The following is a 22,206-nucleotide window of genomic DNA, read 5'->3' on the forward strand; positions in this document are numbered from 1 at the left end:
TTGAATTCTGATAAGCAAACATTTCAATCACTGCGTCTAAATGTACCAACGCATCAGACATGCAAATTGAGATATTCGACAAATGCCTTTGACATTATTGCTCACATGTGCAGCTTGCTTTGATGTGGTGATGGATAACAAATATCTGCCATGTGTTGGCTAGCATGTTTTTTCCTTGCCCACATATGCCAAGATTACCAGCTGGCTTTGGAGTATGCCAGTTCGCAGGCTATACCAACGGAAGCTTGTTGGATTCCTTGGTAGCTTTTAGCTGAAGAAAATGTACCTTATGCAAAGACTGCATAAATTAATCTTATGTGCTATCATTGTAATATAGTGCGCAAAGTACAAGTGGCAGATAAAAAAGCCAAGTAATTGGGTTGCAGCAAGGATCCTCATCAGCCTACGGATCACAAACTTATCTTGGTTTAACAACAGCTTGTGTAAGATCCCTAAAACAAACTTTTGCCAGTTTGCTATCCAAATTGTGCAGTCAAAACAGGCATTGGTTCAAATTTATGTCTCTACAAAAGTTTAGTTCTTCGATTCAGCCCCCAGATGATCGTGTGAAACTTTAGTTATCGTTCTATCCCATGCCACAGAGCAGGGGCTCTTTGTTATATTTTTATGTTCTTTTAACAATATGACTAGTAATGGGCGAATTTGGAGCGTTTCACTTCGCCAGAAAATTTGCGAATTTCCTGTGAAATCCGCGAAATGGCGCTGGCATCTCAATTTTTGATGCCAGCATCCGTTTTTGAAACCAACATCCGTTTTTTTACGCCAGCGTCCGTTTTTTTGTACAACAGCGTCCGTGTTTTTTTTTTACGCCGGCGTCCGTTTTCTTGACACCGGCACAAATTCGCTGGCGAAAATGGGCAGCGTCCAAAAAAAGGACACCGGCGTCCATTTTTTTGACACCGGCGAATTTTCCAGTCGGTTTCGCAAATTTATTCGCCGGCAGCGAATCGAGGGAATTTGCGCCTGGCGAATAAATTCACCCATCACTAAATATGACCCTGGAAAGCCTTCAGATGACCGTTTAAACAAGGTAACCATGTTTTGCAGTAAGATTTTTCACTTTGACTGTGTTGGTTTAGGGTTTATTCTAATTAGATGAAAAAAATAATTAAATTTTAGGATCAACACCTTTTTATCTAAATGTACAATCTGCAAGAGATTCAGAGGCATATAGCATGGCTGCGCAGTACTGCAGTCTGTAGAATGCAACTGAGCTATTTACTGGTAAACCAGTAACAGATTAGAATGCAATACCTATTTAATCTTTAAAAGATGAAGAGGCTATCCTATCTCATCTACAAAGGGGTCATAGGATAAGAAAACTTTTTTACTGTTTTTTTCTTGAATGCACTTAAAGTTTGGGTTGCTAAGAAACCTACAAATCTGTTAATTTATGGGCTGTTGGGTAAGTATGGGTATTTTACTGAATTAAATATGATTATTTATGGTTTGTTTCATATATATGTGCAATATTACTTCCTAAGCGTTATCTGCCATCCAACTAATATAACCATGCATTATTATAATGTTACCAAAACAGCAGCCATATTTAACTAAAGGTAGTTTGGTTATAGACAAAACAAATTGTAACTAGGGGCAGGGGTCATTGATGCACAGCTGTAAAACTAATTACTTTCCTAATTCAGCCCCTCAAAATTAAATTGTCAGTTTGATCCCTGAAGCTGGGACAAACACAAGCTTTATTCAGATCTCTCACGGTCAGTGGTAACTATAAGCTGGAAACATATAAATTCCTAAAGGCTCATAAAAAGGGGCTTTAAACCATGCTGATAGATAGCAGGTGCAATATTGTGCATAGGACAACAACACAAACAAGTCAACCAACACATGACTGCTGCCATAGCACACTCTAGCTGACTAGTAAGGTCCATTAGTTCTTACAACTACAGATAAAAATGCAGTGTTAACAGGGAACATATGTTCAAAAAATATAAAATAGCTTTTATGAACCTTGAAAAGTATGCATTCCCCAGATGAAGAAACATCACAAATGTTATCATTTGTGTTGATAAGAATACATGCCACCTTTAAACAGGCCTTAAATACGTCCTATCCACAATTACAATTTGCAATGTAATAACTGTCTAATGTCATATTCCATAGGTTGTTTGTTTGTTTTTTACATTTATGACTTTAAAAATCCTCCTCTCAATCTTACTCCTTACAAAGCATCAAGATGAGTGCAGAATGTCCCATCTCAATAGTGGCATGGCAGATTACCACGAAAAATCAGTTAAAACAGTCTCCTGGGCTGGACACTGGCACGCTCCTGATGATACCTAATAATAAATGCAAAGTTCAACAAGCAACCAATTTGTCCAGGTCCTGTTCTCAATAGGCAGTGTGTATGTATATAAGGGAGATAAGCCACATGCCTATTCATTACACATTAGTCAAAGCACTCCTAAATAGTTCCTTTGCTGCTTTTTACTAGGATTAACTTACTTGTAAGGGTGATGATGCTACTTTTTATTACCAAAAGACACAAATCTGAATTCTATAACTACAGTATGTTGTATGTAAAAGACTTGTTCATACTAAATGCACGTGTGGAGTAAAGAGTTGATGAAGCTCTGTGGAATTTACTCTAAAAATCATGGGATAGGTGGTCTGCTATACAAAGCTCCATACGGTACTGTGGTTGGATAGAGGTGGGTAAGGCTCCTTTTAAGGATCTCATGGTCTTTAGCACTACAGCTCTCTAGGCTCAAGAAGACTCACTTAGGTAAAACCTCAAAAGAAATAAAGCAGGGTGCATTAATTACATATAAAAAATGAAATTGGTACAGATCGGTCTGCTCAACGGAGCTTCAAAATGGATAATAGTAAAATACTGTGCTAACAAGAGACTCATTTGTCAAGCAGAGGATGTATTGTAGGCAGCTGAAGTGTTAAAAACTTGTTTAGCCTCAAACCAACAGTAACTCTAAGCATAGTATTATACAGGGACAGCTGGTGATATTAATAACTGCTAACAAGAGCTTTGTGATACACAGCTGCCCAGTAGGCACTATAACATGCTGATGATAATAATGACAGCTCTGTTCTTCCAGCTGTAGGTTGCCTTGGTCAGTGACCATTCCATGAGTGAGATGGCCAGGGAAGTATAACAGTAATAACAGCATGGTCAGCCAGACAACTCCTAAACTGCCACCAGGTCCTGCACATTCCTGGATTAATACTACTGCTACCTAGCTGGGGCATTGTTGCCTACTGAAATGTGGGATGGGGTACCAGAAGCCCTTAATAATGCATATGGAAAGCCTTATGGCCAGGAGAAGAAGGAGGAGGAGAAAGCCTACTGACAATGAAATGAAGAAACTCCTTTTAAGAACAAGATCAAGACACGGGTGATTGTTTGGTGTGCGGTGTTTTGTGCCCAAGGGCATGGTCAGAGTTGGCCAAGATAGGGTTGAGAGCAAAAGCAAGATCACTGACACAAACTGCCTCTGAGTATGATGTTGCAATAAGTTGGATGTCCAACAGAATGTTGCATTGTTGTGTTATTCTTGCTGCAGTTTGTAAAAAGTTGTGTTGAATTTTGATTTGTGGTATGTTCACATGCTGTCATGTTGACTGCTTCATGGTGGTTCTTGTGCCTGCTGGATACTACATCAGGGGTTCTATTGTTGCTACTTGGACCTAAGAAGGCCAGCATAAAGAAAAATGTTTTACAGTAAGGCAAATTAACAGCACTTTTAACCAGGGATGCCCATTCAGTGGTTTCTCAACCAGTACAGGAATTGTAGTTCAGCAACAGGTGGGGGGCCACCATCCCTCATGTGGCATCAAGGTCAAAATATTGTGCTTACACGAGTCTTCAAAGGGAGGTTTGAAACATTCTTCAGCGCTTAAAGAACATAAGCCGTATGAAGCTCAGTCATTGAAACAGTAACCCCAGCATTTGTTTGGCTGGTCTGTAGGATCTGTGCAGGATCACCAAATTCTTTCCCATGTATGGGAATTCCGAGCTTGCCCTGATCTGACTTTCACAGCCTCGCCCTTGGCAGACAAAATATCAGCAGTCTTGAGAAACAAGTGGCGGGATGTTGTAATCATAACACACACATTAAACTATGCATCAAACAATCCAAGGGGAATTTACAAAAATGCAGACTCTAAAGAACCTTATAATAATAATAATTAATAAAACAGATTGATTTGTGTCTGTGGGAATATCTGAGCGTCTATGTTCTATTACACATACAGGAAACATGTACTATTTAACTATTTTGTTTCCAGCTTGCTTTCACTTTAAATGGCAACCTTTAGTAACTGTTTGGGACCTTCTGATTATTTCATGTGCAGATGTGGATAAAATCGTTTTTTCATAGTTTGTGTATATTTAAAAGGGATGTTCACCTTCCTAAAAACAATTTTCAGTTCGGGTGTTTTCAGATTTTTTCGGTTGGTTTCTATTATTCATTCTTGAGATTGAAGTTTAAGTGCAAGGGCGTACTGAGTAAAAATGCACTGAAAATCTGTTCCGGATGACAAAACGTTTACAAAACACAGGAAAGCGGATGATCGGATGCCTTTGCCCAACACTTTGCTGATCCTTTAGTTTAAGGGTAATAGCTCATTATTCCAGCTGCTGATTCTGAATTGTTCATTAGTTGATACATTTTTTGTAGCAAATACTGTATCAATTCTAACAGCTGTCCTTAATGAAACTCAGGGATTCTGCTCTGCAGGGCTCAACGATAAGAAATGTATCAACTACTGAAAACGTTTTTTCGGCAGATTTAGTTTTACTGTACATAAAAAATACGCCCCTATGCTTGCAGGAAAAAAAACACAGACCAAGAGCAGGGGAGCAACAGCTCCATGTGTCATTAGCCTTATGAATGTAAGTTGCTGATCTGCATTGGCTGCGCTAAAATGAAATGCAATCGATGCAGCCTATATACAATAGCTGGAATAGCTCTAATTTTGATATCATCAGGTAACCTTATTTTTAGTAGTAATCTCTCCAAGGGATTATAGGCCAGTTGCTGTTGCTACAACTGTAGTTCTCTCTGCTTATTCTCTATTCTTCCTTAAGGTGGCCATACACGTAAAGATATCACGTATTTGGTGATGTCGCCAAATGATGTCGCCAAATGAGTGGATTTCTTCCCCGATATGCCCACATTTATGTGGGCGATATCGGGATGATCCGATTGTTGGCCCTAGGGCCCAACGATCGAATCATAATTCAGGCAATCTGGGCGGTTGGATCGCAGGATCTTTAACCCTGCCCGATCACCGTCTGGCCGACTTTCGTTGGATGGCCCCACACACAGGCCAATAAGCTGCAGACTCGGCCTGTCGGCAGCTTTCATCAGCCTGTGTGTGGCCAGCTTTAGGCAATTACAACAAAAACAAACAAGAAAAAAGTAGTGGAGCTTACATGAAAGGGTCAGGTAAGTTAAGGTGGATTGGTTAGTGCAGGCCATATGTGGAGCAGTTGGGAGTAACCAGCTAGTTAGGAGACAACTAGATGTTGCAAATCAGGAATCTGCAGGACCCAGTGCCCCATGTCTTTTATAAATTTTAATTGGACACTGCTCTATTAAACTCTGGTGGAAGCTTCTGTCATGTTCCCAGCTCTGCAGCCAGTGCACATGATTAAATGCCAGTTGCAGTTTCCCTGCGCATAGCGCCATTGTATCAGAAAGCCCTACCAATGCTTAAAGTACACATTTCCTTTTGCATGATCTGCACACACAACATTTTTGTGTGCCCTTAAAGTTGAACATATTTGGAGCGCATATGCGCCTGAAGAAAATTGCAAATCAAGATAATTGAACCCGGAGAGCATAGTGCTTTTTAAAGCATCATTGTGTTTATTTACAGGATTGTCTTATTACACTATGCAGTTCACTGACCAGTGCAGAATTTGGTGGGAAGTTTTATGATTGAAGCAATTGATTTGTGGCTTCCACAATTAGGCTGGAGTTTAGGTAAAAAAAAATGCTGCACTGTGAAAAAAAAACTTCACAGATTTTGCAAGATGGTAAATTTGCCCCATGGAGTATTAGATAAAAGGAAGGATTATTCACAGATTAATACTGGTTCAACTGTTTTGAAAGTTTTGATTTTTATATACAGGGAAAATAAGCCAAGAAATAACACATGAAAAATAAAAGCACCAAAGTGAATGGGTGGCATTCCTTTTGGTCTGTTCTCCACTGGCTGGAATATACTAGTAGAGAAAATGGCCTGAGTGCCATCAGCCTTACCGTTATCAGAAAATATTTCCGGGGGATAAATCAAATGTAGAGGAGAGAATGTCAATGCTGCTGCTTCCTTTGCCTGAGGTGATTTAAAAATAAACTTATGGAACAGGAGTCGTAATACATATGACTGGAAGCTCTGAAGTAGAAGATAACAGCTTTCAAACATCACAGGCTCAGAGGGAAAAATGTTCTATATTGACTGTAACTGTGGGCAGTTGTGCAAGGAAAAAACTCTCTCTATGACTAAATGTTTCATCTATTACCTACCCTGCGTATTTGACAATTAAAGAGCAGACACTGGCATTTATTTAAAAGATGGTAAACATCTTGCAAACATTCATTTTATGCTGATATAAAAAAAGTTCTGAATCTCTTTACACAGCATCAGTCTTCATGTATCACCCAGTATGCTGGGCCAGAACAAGCAGAACCTAAAATCCTCCCCCTGCATAGGATACCACAATAAAATTGTATTCAGCTGATTCAAACAAGAGGTCTACAATTTTAAGGGGGTGCCTCATTTAAAAGTTATATACTGTATATGGTGGGTAGTAGTGGGCAAATGCTCATTTGCCTACTATAAGCATCTTTGGAATAGAAAGGAATTTTTTCCTAACTTTTGATAAATCTGTCTCTTAGTAATGCAATAGTCACCACTATGAGATGTTGCCGGCAACCAAGTATTTCGTTATTAGTTATGTCTGTTTTTAGGGACATCTTTTTTATTTAGACTTGGCCATCTATACACAACAGTAGAATCATCTCTTCAGCAAAATAAAATGTACGTTATAGCCAAGAGGAAAATAAACACTTCATCTTCTCTGTAAAGGTCAGACCACAAGTTTTACACAAAATTTGTCCAACAAGCTGCAACGATGGAGGCTTTCTTTCTTATTATCATAGCATAACATGTGGCTCTTGTGTTTGTCTATGTGTGCAAGAATGCTCTGGAAATAAATATAGTCAAGAGGGAAAAACTGCAATGAAAGCATGTTATCTGCTTCCCAAATCCTACAACATCTGTAACTACTTTGGGACAGGGCCAGCCAGAATTCTGTGGCTTTTTATTTTTATTTCTTTATTTTTTTTATCCAGGAATCATTTTTTGTCTATTTAAAAAAGTTACAAATAACCATAATGTGTTATCTTCCAGTTCTTTTCACATTGGATTCCCTATGTATGAATTTTAGGCCAACGTTGGCATAGGTGGAGAATGTTGAGAATTACGGGAGTCTTAGGGGCAAATTCACTAAGCCGCGAAGCGCCGAACGCTAGCGTTAATTCGCTAGCGTTTGGCATTTTCGCTACTGCGCAAATTCACTAACGAACGCTGGCGTAGTTTCGCTAGTGTTACTTCGCAAGCTTACGCCAGGCGAAGTTTCGCTAGCGACGAAACTACGCAAATTCACTAACTTGCGCAGAGTACTGAACGCTACCTTTTACGCTAGACTTCCTTCGCCACCTCAGACCTGGCGAAGCGCAATAGAGTAGATAGGGATTGTTTAAAAAAAAGTCAATTTTTTTTCTAAGTCCCAAAAAACGCTGGCGTGTTTTCTACATGATGGCTGATGGGCTGAAAAAGATCGAAAAATTTTTGGGGCTCCCCTTCCTCCCCCCTACATTTCCTGACTCATGGCAACTTACCTAGACAGTGGGCACATGTGTAGGGCAAAATAAAATTTTTATTTGCTGATTTGAAGGTTTTCTAGGCATTTGTAGTGCAGATACGTGTTCCTCCATTGAAATTTGAATTTCGCGCCGTATGCAAATTAGCCTTCGCTAGCGTAACTTCGCTTTATATAGCGAATCAACGCTAGCGCAACTCCGCAACCTTACGCTACCCCTGTGCGCAACTTCGGATTTTAGTGAATTTGCGGAGCCCTGGTGAAACTACGCCTGGCGAAGTGCGGCGAAGTGCGGCGAAGTTGCGCCTGGCACAACTTCGCATCTTTGTGAATTTGCCCCTTAGACTTTGCCAACTGCCAATGTCATTCAGTCTCCAACAGAAAGCTTTCAATTGGTAACCTACCAAAGCAACATTTTCCACATTCTCTCATGGTAAAAGAACTTACAGTATAAACATGCTTTTCCTAAAATGTGTTTGTTGTTGTACTACTGGTGTAACCCCTTATTTCTGTGACAGAATAAGTCTGTAGGAAGTGTAGAATGTATGGATTCTACCTAGTGTAGAATATCCTGGATTTTGACTTCTCTCCCCTACTAAGCCCCTGGTAACAAAAAAGGCAAAAAGGTAAGCCACGAAAGGAGCCAAAGTCAAAGTCCCAAAGCCACAAAAGGAGCCAAAGCTAAAGACCCGAAGCCACAAGTTCAGTTCTACTAACCACCAATGTGTTTTTTTTTATTTTATTAAACCACTTTTATTAAACCACTGGCCACCAATGTATTATTTTAATACTCTATAGGCCCCTACCACGAATGTTTTTTTCAAAAATATTCTCTCGGGCCCCAATGTTTCTTCTTAACTTGTAAGAGGTGTTCTGGTGTCAATGTTTTTTTTAAAAAGCTTTTATGAGGGGCCCTTGCGCCATTGGTTTTTTTTTTAACTTATAGGGGGCCCTGACCATCAATGGCCTTTTATAACTTGTGGGGGGTTTACCTGTTTAAGCACTGATGTCTGTGTGGTCTTTTAACTGTGGTGTGGGTGGGATTTGGGGGCTGGTGTGGGCAGGGCCTAGGAACCCAGAAAATGTAATTGTACGGGGCCCCGTGATATCTAATGGAGGCCCTGTATAATGGTAATCACGTACAATGTTACATCCCACTTTCATTTCATCTAGTTTTTTTTTTATTAAACTACAATATTTGGCCCTGTATGTAGAGATACCGCAACTTCACCCTTTCCAGGGCTATAAGATCATCTATTTCTAGAATGGTGCTTTTTTATAGTTATTAGCTGCTGCTGTCATATACTACAGGTTTTGGAAACCATTATTTTAACTATTATGCTTATTTATTGTGAAATACACTTGTAGTTATGTCATGCACAAAGTAAATATTACCCAAAACACACAGGCATATACAATTTGTGGGTCACTGTGGCTCGTTGCTGTAAGTTTATGGCTTCCTGTAATGCTGGAAATACAGATTTATTGTGGAAAAATTAACTACTACAGCAGAGAGCCGTTCATGTACAGCAATGCTTTAATCAACATTAGGAACATTATTGGAAAAAAAATACTCATTCTAAAGCACTTCAGAAAAAATAACTGTGTGTGTGTGCTGAAGGTATATACAAGGCTATATAAAGGTTTGGCCGTAGGCACTAGTCATCCTCTTCCTTTCAACAATCAACATATTCACAGTATAATCTGGCAGCTGAATTGGGATATTTCTTTATTTTTGAAAACCATTTTATTCTATATAGGCACCTGAGGGCGGCCACTATAATCTTGCTACCCTAAGCATGGGCCCTCAAGTCCCTATTTAGTAAATAACACAGCCCTGGTTATGTATGCATAGATTATATATATATATATATATATCCCTGACAAAGGTTCCTGTGAGGAACGGAAACGTTGGACACAATTAACCATAAGCTTGATTGATTTATATCCTGTTGGAACGATCCTTGGAGTGCTGTCAATTGGTTTCTGTGTTTATCGCTTTGTGGACTGGCACCCAGGATTTATTTACTACTTACTCCATTTGCTGTTTTATATATATATATATATATATATATATATATATATATATATATATATATATATATATATATATATACACACACACACACACACACGCAGTATATATGCTGTAAATATCATGCACGGATTTGTGATAACTGGACCTCCACTATTTTTCCACTATTCTTCCATGGCAGTGAGGATCTCTAAAATACAATTTCTTGGGAAAAAAATTGAAAATAGAAAAAATTGCATCTATGCCTTTAATGTATTTGTGCCTAAATATATTATACTCTATGCTGGCTGACAACTCCTGCTGGATGTTTCTTTTTATTAAATTCTTCTTATATCAAATAAGAAAGGAGGAAAGACATGTGGCTAATTAGGCCATCTGGTTGACTTATGTTTGGGTTGTGTGACTGTGCTGCATTAACCCTACAACTCCTTTCACTCCCTACAGTCAGACATTATAAGCTACAGTTGCTATATTCAGAGCTTGACAATACCTATAGTACCCATAGTAGATGACTAGTAGGCAATGTCAAAATAATGTGTTGATGCCCTAGGGTTTGAAATTAGCCTTGGCATGGAAACCATACCAGTCCCAAATGTATGCATCATACATTTATCATATTACAAGTATCTTTTTATATCCTTTTTTTTCACATTCCAAAGAAAATCAAATCAATTTTACATATGATAAGTCAGGAAATATACTAGGAGAGAAGTTGACAGTAGCACTAGCATGCAACCAGGAAGCCATACTAATCACATATACAAGTACACACAAGTTTAGCATGGATTATAAGAGATGTTAACATGGCGTGCATCAGTTGGGGTGTAGCTGCACTGCAACTGTGCTTTACCTGCAATACATGTATACAGGTATGGGACCTATTATTCAGAATGCTGGGACCGGGGGCTTTCCGGATAACAGATCTGCGATTTGGATCTTTGTAACTTAAGTCTACTAGAAAATCATGAAAACATTAAATAAACCCAATGGGTAGGTTCTGCTTTCAATAAGGATTAATTGTTTTTTAGTTTGAATCATGTAAAAGGTACTGTTTTGTTATTACAGAGAAAAAAAAACATTAAAAAAAATTTGTAGTCTGTGGGAGGGGGCCTTTCCATAATTTGTAACTTTGTGGATAATGGGCTTCCGGATAACGGATCCCATACCTGGACATGAATGCCAATTTCTGTTCAGTGTATACCAACACAGCTCACACCAAGTAGAAAAGCAAACATGCATTCAATGTCAACAAAATTTAAGATTTACTAAATTGCATTTGCCATTTCTTTGGAGTAACTAATGTTACACTAGACGTTTGTCTAGGACTAGAAGTTGTTCCTGATCTTGTTCTATAAAAAGGCCACTGGAGAACACAACAGGGTAATATTCAATATTTGGGGGCATGATACATTACAAATGACCCCTGGGCGTCAGTAGCCGGTTACCCCAACATTATAAAATTCAGATATTAAACATAATTCATACTGCACAGACTTCAGATAATAATCCCTAATGATACCAGAATATTGAATTTGCTCTGCTTTACCAGCCAGTCACCTTTTTCATATGGTCCTGCAGTGCGACCTAAAACTTTTTCCAGGATATTGTATACTCAATATCTTATAGGGGTTGTTCCCCTCCAAACACTTTTTTTTAGTTCAGTTGGTTTAAGATAGTTCACCAGAAATAAAGACTTCTCAATTACTTTCTATTTTCTATTTGTGACCATTTATCTAATAATTAATTGTAAATTTTCATTTTTCACCTTCTAAAGCAGCTCTGGCAAGGGGGTCACCAACTCTTTTAAATTGATACATTTAGTTGATACATTTCTTATCTTTGGCACTGCTGAGCAGAATCCCTGAGTTTCATTAAAGGGGTGGTTCACCTTCAAACAACTAGTTGTTTTCCAATAGATCACCAGAAATAACGACTTTTTCCAATTGCTTTCTATTTTCTATGTGTCACTGTTTTTCTAATATTGAAGTGTAAAGTGTCTTTTTTCACCTTCTAAAGCAGCTCTGGGAGGGGGGTCGCCGACCCTGTAACCTGTTCTAAATTGATACATTTAGTTGATACATTTCTTATCTTTGTCCCTGCTGAGCAGAATCTCTGGGTTTCATTACAGGCAGCTATTAGAATTGATAAAATAGTTGCTAATACTCCAGAGATCTTGCTGAGAAATGTATCAACTAATGTAGCCAATTGTAACAGTTTAGAATCTGCGCCTGAATTACTGAGCTGCCAGACTCAAACACCAGAGACAGGGACATTTAACTTTAAACTTAGATTTTGGAAAAACAGTAAAAAATAAATAATGGAAAGTAATTGAAAAAAAGTCTTTATTTCTGGAGAACAATCTGAACTGGAAAAGTGTTTGGAAGGTGAACAACCTTTAAAGACATAAGGGCCTTTAAATGGCCCTTATGGAAGAGCTGATTTACTGTTAAGAGCAGCGACAAATCGCTTCTTCTTCGGACGACTAATCTCCCAGAACTGCCTTCCCACTGGCTAGAATGTAAATCGCTGGCGGGATGGCACTCGGAATGCTTGGTTTTCCGAAGTCATCCAAAGTTGCCTCACAAGGCGACTTCAGAAAGCCAAAGCGTTCCGAGTCATCCCTCCAGCGATTTACATTCCAGCCAGCGGGAAGGCAGTTCTGGGAGATTAGTCGCTGGGCAACTAATCTCCCAAAATAGCAGCGTGTGTCTCTGCCCTAAACCCGGCCAACATCATGACCTCCAAGATGATGAAACAGTTGTCTTATCAACATTGACAGGGTCTTCCCCACCCTAGAGGAATATGCTCATGTTTTATATTTACAAGGAGGAGTTGTTTAAATAAGTTCTTAAAAGTGTTTAGTTTAGTTGCTGGAACCAGCTGAATAAACTTGTCTAACTTAAAGGGTGATAAGTGTGATAGATAGATAGATAGATAGATAGATAGATAGATAGATAGATAGATGATAGATAGATAGATAGATAGATAGATAGATGATAGATAGATAGATAGATAGATAGATAGATAGATAGATAGATAGATAGATAGATATACATGCCTAATCAGTGGGCATACTTTCATAGAATTGTTTATATAGCTACTGTATCAAGGAAATAATGATTTGCAGATTGAGTGTTCCTTCGATCGAACGATTAAATCCTTCGAAACGAACGATTCGAAGGATTTTAATCCAACGATCGAAGGAAAATCCTTCGATCAAAAAATGTTTAGCAAGCCTATGGGGACCTTCCCCATAGGCTAACATTGACTTCGGTAGCTTTTATCTGCCGAAGTAGGGGGTCGAAGTTTTTTTTAAAGGGAAAGTACTTCGACTATAGAATGGTCGAATAGTCGAACGATTTTTCATTCGAATCGTTCGAATCGAAGTCGAAGGTCGTAGTCGAAGGTCGAAGTAGCCCATTCGATGGTCGAAGTACCCAAAAAATACTTCGAAATTCGAAGTATTTTTCATTCGAATCCTTCACTCGAATTTAGTGAATCGGCCCCTAAATCTGAAAATCCGGCATCTCAGACCTGTCATGGTTGCATATAAGTCAATGGGAGAAGTCCCAATGATGTGCGCTGGGTTTCGTGCAATACCATGAAGTTTTTGGGTGAAAATTCAGAAAAAAAAACGTGAAATTCGGGAAAATCTGATGAAAAAATCCAAAACAATTGTTCGGATTTTTTACCGCAAAGCAAATTTTCGGGAAAATTTATTAATAAATAAGTGTAAAAACCCGAGCGGATTTGATCGGAGTTTGTCGCAGAAAATATTGAGATAAATTCGGACTTTGATAAATAACCCCCTAAGGGTGTAACCATGGACAGTATTCTCACTTCTAAAATATTCAGTCAGTACAAAGGAACTGTATAAAAAACAACTGTGACATCAAACTTAAAATGTGCATTAAGTTAAAGAAAAAAAAAATGGGTAGAAGTCCTTAAACTGATCTTTCAGTGGGATACATAGAGGTCATTCAGATCCTGCAGGCTGGTTTTTTCCATATTACAAATGCATATCGTTTCTGCATGAATCATTTTCAAAGAATGATCTGATTTTCCCTGTCCCTGAAGTGTTTAGGTCAGATTTGTATGTATGGATTAATTAATACCTAAGGTTACATATTGAGGAGATGTTATATTCAGAACTTTATTCCATTGCTGATGGGAATGTGCAGAAAAACTGTTGAGAATTTAGGGAAATAAATGTGTGAAAGATCCAGTTATGAGCAGGGTTCATTTTCTTCATATATGCATGTAAGATCCACAGCTTATTGTACACACACACATGCCATTTTCTGCAAAATTCTGCCATGAACAAGCGTATTGTATTTTGCTCTAAAAATAAGTTAGCACAAAAAATACACCCATAGGGGCAAATTCACTAAGATTCGTAGTTGCGCCAGGCGTAACTTCGCCGCACTTCGCCAGGCGTAGTTTCGCCAGCGCTCCGCAAATTCACTAAAATCCGAAGTTGCGCTCAGGGGTAGCGTAAGATTGCGAAGTTGCGCAAGCGTTGATTCGCTAAGCGAAGCGAAGTTACGCTAGCGATGGTTAATTAGAATACGGCGCCAAATTCAAATTTCAATGGAGGAATACGTACAATCAGTACAAATGCCTGGGAAACCTTCAAAACATCAAATAAAATTTTTTTTTTTGCCCTACACATGTGCCCCCTGTATAGTTAAGGTGCCATGAGTTAGGAAATGTAGGGGGGAAGGAGGGGAGCCCCAAAATTTTTTTCGATCTTTTTCAGCCTATCACCCATAATATAGAAAAAACGCCAGCGTTTTTTGGGACTTAGAAAAAATTTGAACTTTTTTTTGAAGCAATCCCTATCTACTCTATTGCGCTTCGTCTGGTCTGTGGTGGCGAAGGAAGTCTAGCGTAAAAGGTAGCGTTCAGTACAATGCGCACGCTAGTGAATTTGCGTAGTTACGTCCGTTGCGTAAATTCGCCAGGCGTAAGGGTGCGAAGTAACACTAGCGAATTTACGCCAGTGTTTGTTAGTGAATTTGCGAAGTAACGAAAATGACCAACGCTAGCGAATTGACGCTAGCGTTAGGCGCTTCGGCACTTAGTGAATTTGCCCCATAGACTCCAGTGTATTCCTCACTGTATCTTCCGCAGGAAAAGTCACAGGGGAATATGCCCATAGACTCCTATGTTTTCGCTCAAAATAAGCTTGCCAATTGGCTTTAATTGGTTTTGCACATTTTTACCATTTCACACATTTTCAGGGAAGTGAAATAGGACAAATTCAATCACTACCAATGATACAGGTGACACATATTATGTCACACATCTATGTTAGAGCTTCTGCAAATCTGTGTTTGTTCCAGAAACTGTAATATAGATCATATAAATGAGCTACTCCATAGGCATGGATGATGCTATTCACATACCTGTATGGCCACAGATAATAGAGCCTCTGTTTTCACTGGTGTAACCATATTAAAAAAAAAAACTGTCCAGTGTCCGGACTGCAGGGTTTGCTTCCACTATACTACAGAAGTCCCATAAACAATGTTTGCAGGGAAGCCCAGACCTCCAAAGTTACACTACTTTGACAAAACTCTTCTAATTACTGAATGAGCGCCAATATTTGTATTCAGTCCCATTGTGCGATGTATTTATAGAGTTACCTCTCTACTATCTCATGTCCATTCCAGCAGAAAGTATCATTTTCCACAACAGCACTATGGTGGCACACTTGTCCTGGAAGATCCCCATAGAAATGGCGGTAAGTTTTCAGCTTTGCAACAAACTCCCTAAAAAGAACACACGTATCAATGAGCAAATTATGATGTATAATTAGAAACATATGTCTGTGTTTTGTGTGAAAAAAATATTTAATTTTGCAAATCCACTTTTTTGGCCTTTTTAAGGCTTTGTTGGCCTTAAAAAAGTATTTCCCTTAAAGGAACCCTACCCCCCTATCCTACATAGACACCCCGACCTCCTCCCCCCAGCCTATCTGCTACCCTGGGCAAATGCCCCTAACTCTTTTCTTACCCCTCGGTGCAGATTGTGTCCAGCGGAGTTCACAACAGCCATCTTCTTCTCTTCGGTAATCTTCGGGAAGTAAGTGCCATATCGGATCATGTGCAGTTGGAGCAATTTTCCGTTTAGCGACAACTGCGCATGCACTGAAAGTCACGGAAATTAAAGCGCTGCTCTCATTCCGAAGATAACAGAAGATTGCAGATGGAAACGGAAGATGGCGCTCGTGAACTCCGCTGGACAGAACCTGCCCCGAGGGGTAAGTAAAGAGTTAGGGGCATTTTCCCGGGGTAGCAGCTAGGCTGGGGGGGGGGTCTATGTAGGGTAGAGGGGTAGGTTTTTTTTACTTTACGGTTGAATTCACCATTAAAGGCGAACTGCTACAACTATCAAAATATACTATAAGCGGTAGTAGTAGTAGGGGGTTATTTATCAAAATCCAGAAAGTTCTCACTTTTTTCTGAAAAGTACTCCGACCAATTTTGCAATTTTGACTCCCTCCCCCCAGTTATTTATACATTTTCACAAATCATAAAAAAAAATCTGAATCCTATGATTTTTTTGTATTTTGTGCTCAAAACCAAAGTTTTTTTCCTAAAATCGCCTGAAAGCTACAATTTTTTTAATCTACCTTTTTCTCCATATTCCACTATTTGCTGTTATTTATTTAATCTCTACTATCTACTGGTTATACACAAATCATTTTAGCATGACTGAAAGAAACACTATTTCCATATTTTATGTCGGTTTAGGTTCCTTTTAAGGAAAAAATATATGCATATAAGGTCAATTTATCCCTAAATTCTTATCAATTTATGTATATCCTCATTATCACCTGTACATTCTGTATTCTGTAACAAAAGTTGAACCTTAAAAATAAATTGTCTATGTCTGTGAAGGGTATTTTGAGGCTTAAGAAATATTTACATCCAAGAGAAGATAAGAACAGTCTCTAGATAATAGGCATTAGTGTAGAGCCAGCTGTTACATTATATAGTATTAGTCCCTGGATTCATAACATCCCTCCCATTTTATGAATCAAATTCGTTATTTATTCAGCTGTGATATGGAGGGTTAGTATATCACAGAAATCTGCAGACTTCAAAACAGGCTGGTAAGTAATAAGAACACGTCCATATGGTTTATTGAAGGCATGGCTCATTGAATACCCCTCAAATCTTATACAGTGAAGCTCTGAGCCAGCTCCAAACTGTGTTCTATATTTGTTCCTATTGTCTTTCCCTCCCCAGAGTTTTAATATGCAATGACATATGATATGAAAATTAGATTAGATAAGATTAGATAAAATATTCCAGCTACTTGTACCCTTGATGGGGTGAAATGCTTAATGGAGAACAACTAGCTGGCCATAGATGTACAGATTTTTAAAAGATCTTTCGTTATTGTGAGACCACGATTATCTCAAAACTATTGTTTAAATGTACAAGATGTGTCCCTCAACTAAAACTAAAACTGAGGGTAGCTGCCTGCAGTGGCGTAACTAGTTGTTGCTGGGCCCCATAGCAAATTCAATTTAGGGCCCCAAAATATTTATAAGTTGGCCTATTTTACCAAGATATATTAAAATTGATAATTAATTAGGGTCTCACTGGGCCCCCTACACTCCTGGGCCCCCCTGCAACCGCAGGGTCTGCTTCCTCTATAGTTACGCCCCTGGCTGCCTGCTTGGCCCTGCAAAACATAGATAGATAGCACTGGGACCGATGAAAATTTTTTAACCTTGCAGATTTTTTGACAGATGTCGGATGAAAAGTCGTAAAATGCACAATCATTCAATTCCCACTAACCCCAAGATCATTTGACGGATTGGTCGGATTGCACTGGAATCGATCGTTCACCAACGAAAAATCTTTGCGTCTATGAGGACCTTTAGGGTTACTTATGGATAAACTTATTTTCATGTGCAATGGCTGCTAAGATTTTGACCTACTAATAGGGTAAAGATTAATACAAAGGAAAGGGTAATTCTTCCCCTTTACAAAGCACTTATAAGACTCTATCTTTTATATAAACAGTTTGGCTTTTATAAAGCCTACCAAGAGCAACTAAGATGATAAAGGGTATGGAAGATCTCAGTTATGGCCATGTTTACATTAGTTAAAATGATCATACAATAAACGACCTTATACTTTTTTTTACTAGAAGATCTTTACAGAAGGACACAAGGACATGCTCTGATATTAAAAAAAAAAGGTGTTTTATTTTAAGGTATAAAAAGCAGCAGTAAAATTGTGGTATTCTCCATGCTATGCAGGCATATACATAAATAAAAGACAAACTGGATGCTTTCATAGGGGCATATTTACTGTATTATGCTGTGCAAAAAACAGCAGGATAATACACCACAAATCGACAGGCTTCGCTGTGTAGAAAACAGCGTCAATTCTTTACACGTTTTTTTCTTAAAATGACTTCTGTCAAAAAACGGCTGCAAATCTAGTATTCGCATGGCATAAATTTGCAACCAAGGCCCGGGCCTAGGGCAGCAGAATTTTAGTGCCCAACCGCACCCACATTGGTTTGGAAACACTGGGGATGAGCAGAAGATAAAATAGTTTTTTAAATCCCCATTGCTTCAGTACCAACGATGAAAATTTGAGCGAATAAAATGGTGGGATCGGGGGTGACGAATGGCAGCTGGCCTAGGGGTGCCCTCTATGTAAATCCAGTTTTTACACCATTTTCTCTTCAAATTTAGTTTTACACAGCATAATAAATATGCCCCATAGTGTTGTGAGGGAGAGGGAGCTGCATGTCTAAATGTCCTTTCATTGATTTATGTTCTCTCTGTTAGTGAATGTGCTTTTCTAGCTTCATTTTCTGTTTGCTTTCTGTGCTTTGATATATTTCCTTCTTGAAAATGCCTATAAATATTTAGCCTTGTTGCAGCGCTAAGATAATACAGTTGTTAAAGGAGAATTCCACCCGTGAACTGCAATCCCTGAATCTGCACCGAGGGGTAAGTAAAAAGTTAGGGGCATTTCCCTGGGGTAGCAGCTAGGCTGAGGGGAGGAGGGTCTACATAGGGTAGGGGGTAGGGTTTTTTTTTAGTTAACGGTTAAATTCTCCTTTAAGCATACCCAGGTAGTCATGTACATCTTCTACGGTGAACACAACACACAGCAAGCAAGAAAATACTGATAATGATAATCTCAGTCCAATGTTGACCCAAAGATCTGGTTTGATTGTCCTTTTGGGGTCAGACATGTATTTTTCCTTTTGAGGCAAACTGGAGACAGTTTAGAAGGCATTTTGCCTCTGAATCAAGTAGCAGTTCAGTGGGATAAAAGGTTGAACCTAATGCAGATGTTGTTTTGTCAACTTCAATAACTATTTAAAGGATTACTAAATCCCCCTATGGACACCAGTCCTGCTTAGCTGCCTTCCATCGCCCCCCCCATCTCTCCCTCCCCCTACAGTGTATTAGGCACAAAGTTGCCCCTATTTAAAAACCAGAGCCTAAAATGCAGCAGAGTTCCCCAGTGCCATCTTCTTCCCATTCGCATCATCATCAGGTCTTTTTGCCGACACAAAGCCTCAGGAGCATGTTCAGTTGAAGCCAATTCCTGACTAGCCCAAACTGTGCATGCTCCTGCAGATTTAGTGTCGGCGTGGAGACCCAAAGAAGAGGCAAATGGGAAGAAGATGGCGCCGGTGAACTTTGCTGCACTGCTCTGCATTTTAGCCTCAGGTTTTTAAGTAGGGGCGACTTTCTGCCTAATACACAGCATGGGGTGGGAGAGGAGGGTGGGGTCAACTGAAGAAAGCTAAGTGGGGTTATTGTTACTGGAGAGTAATAGGAATCATTGTATTCTTTATGCCTTACCGTCTCTTTCCGGAAAGAGTCTCTTCATGGTCTGCGAGAGTCTTTACTTCTTTTTTATTAATAATGAACTCTCTTCTATTATGCACCGATCTAGATATTCTTTGTTTGGAAGGACTGCACAATTTATTAATCTAAAAAAAACAAAACAATTGGTGTTATTATTTTATATAATGTAATATTTTCATTATACAGGTATGAGATCCAGAAAGCTCCTTATTATGGGAATGCCATCCCCCATTAAGTCAAAAAATTCGATTTTTTTTTCTATTATTTCCGGTTTCTCTAATAATACAACAGTATCTTGTAGCTGATGGTTACTAAACTGTCAATACTGGTGGCATAACAATCCTACTGGGTTTAACTACTATGTTTAATGTTTGCACCATTGTGTAAGTCAGATGACTTGTAGCATGGTATTCCAAATTACATGAATAACCTAAGATCCCAATCATTCCAATGACAATAATGCAAAACAAGGTCAATGCAAAACAAAACAAGAATATTACACACAAAGACCGTCTAGACTACACTCCATAATCTAAATGTAGCTGCTACTTTCACTGATTTAAAATTTTCCATACACTTGCATATAGAAATGGAATTAGGTAGGTAAGGGAACAAAAGTCAGATTGTGGAGATAGGGAAAGCAAAGCTGGTTGTTTTGCTCATACAAATCTACAGCAAAGCCTGATCACACATTTGTGGATGTGTATCATGGATCGAGCAAAAGAGATGTCTGAGGACCTCAGAAAAAGAGTTGTTGATGCCCATAAAGCTGGAAAAGGTTACAAAACTGTCACTAAAGAGTTTGGACTCCAACATTCAATAGCCAGACAGATTGTGTACAAATGGAGAAAACGCAAGACTGGTGTTACTCTTCCAGAAGTGGTCGTCCATCAAAGATAAGTCCAACTGCAAGGCATCTAATAATCAAAGAGGTTACAAAGGAACCCAGGGTAACTTCTAAGCAACTGAAGGCCTGAACACTGATCGGCACTGGTGTGTATGGCAGGGTAGCAAGGAGAAAGCCACTTTTCACCCCCAAAAATATTGCTGACCATCTACAGTTTGCTAAAGATCATGTGGACAAACAAGAAAGATGCTGGAAGAATGTTTTCTGGACGGATTAAGCAAAAATAGAACGTTTTGTTAAATGAGGACTGTTATGTTCTGGTTTGGGCCTGGATGGTTTGCCATAATTGATGAAACAATTAATTCTGAATTATACCAGAGAATTCTAAAGAAAAATGTCAAGACATCTGTCTATGAACTGAATCTCAAGAGACAGTGGGTCCTGCAGTAAGACAACGATCCTAAACTAAACACACAAGTCATTCTACCAAAGAATGGTTGAAGAAAAATATTATGGAATATAGAAATATGGAATGGCCAAGTCAAAGTCCGGACCTTAATCCAACTGAAATGTTGTGGAAAGACCAAAGGCGAGTGGTTCATGTGAGGAAATCCACCAACATCCAAGAGCTGAAGCTGTTCAGTATGGAGGAATGGGCTACAATTTCTAAATATGCAGGACTGATCAACAGTTACTGCAACTTTTAGTTGCAGTTATTGCTGCACAAGGGCGTCACACCAAATACTGAGCGAAAGTAAGCAAATACTGATTCACTTACTTTTGCCACACTCATATGTTATTGGATCTTTTTTTTCAATAAATACATGGGCAAATATAATTTTTGTTTAACTTGGTTTTCTTCAAGCACCACTGTACATATTTCACGTTTTAAAAAGGTTCAAATATATAGTACAGCAGACTGCTGCTCTGTGAGCCTTGCTGTGCTTAAACCCTCTACTATGAAGATTATATATACAGTATCAGATTCTCAATTACTCCAAGAACATTCGCCTTCATAGATTTAGAGTAGACTGACCAGTACTGTATAGCGCTCAGCAACAATTGTATCTATTCTTTGCAATCCATAGATCTATCATGACATTCCCCACTGTAAGGCAATGCAATAAATTAAAGCAGTGCTAATGGTATGCAAAATATAAAGAAATAAGTCACATGGAATGTATTTCATTCATATTTATTTCCATGGGAATACTCAGTTAAATAATTTTAAAGGGCAGACTAATCGAAAAACAGCTGAACATACTGTATGCAAATTGGATGAATTCAGTATCAGTATACAGACCCCTCAAAGAGCATTTGTTTGATCTTTCAGCGGGCTTAAGCAGGTTAGCTCAAACTGCAGGGAGATATATCTCAGATTATTAATATATCATAACATGAGGGGGTAATACATCTGAATGCAAACCATTATACAATCAAGGACATACATGATATCACATTCCTTTTGATGTGTGTACTACAAAGTCAAACTCTTTTTCATCTGATCAAAAAGATGGTTGTCCATGCAGTAATTGTTTAAGAAGCGTTTTAATATAATGCTGCCAGACCACCTTTTT

At 38.8% G+C, this 22,206-nt stretch overlaps 1 protein-coding gene across 1 annotated transcript in view; it reads right to left on the minus strand.

Annotated features, from left to right (window-relative positions):
• The window catches only part of LOC108700176 (glypican-3), a 226,633-nt gene that overhangs the window by 85,751 nt on the left and 118,676 nt on the right, over positions 1–22,206 (minus strand). Inside the window, exons 4-5 of the mRNA XM_018233119.2 lie at positions 19,777–19,907; positions 15,572–15,697 (exon numbers count right to left, since the gene is read on the minus strand). Coding sequence (XP_018088608.1) covers positions 15,572–15,697; positions 19,777–19,907 — 257 coding nt within the window. The remainder of the gene's footprint in view (positions 1–15,571; positions 15,698–19,776; positions 19,908–22,206) is intronic.

Source organism: Xenopus laevis, chromosome 8S, assembly GCF_017654675.1.
Source record: "Xenopus laevis strain J_2021 chromosome 8S, Xenopus_laevis_v10.1, whole genome shotgun sequence".
Lineage (NCBI taxonomy): Eukaryota > Metazoa > Chordata > Amphibia > Anura > Pipidae > Xenopus > Xenopus laevis.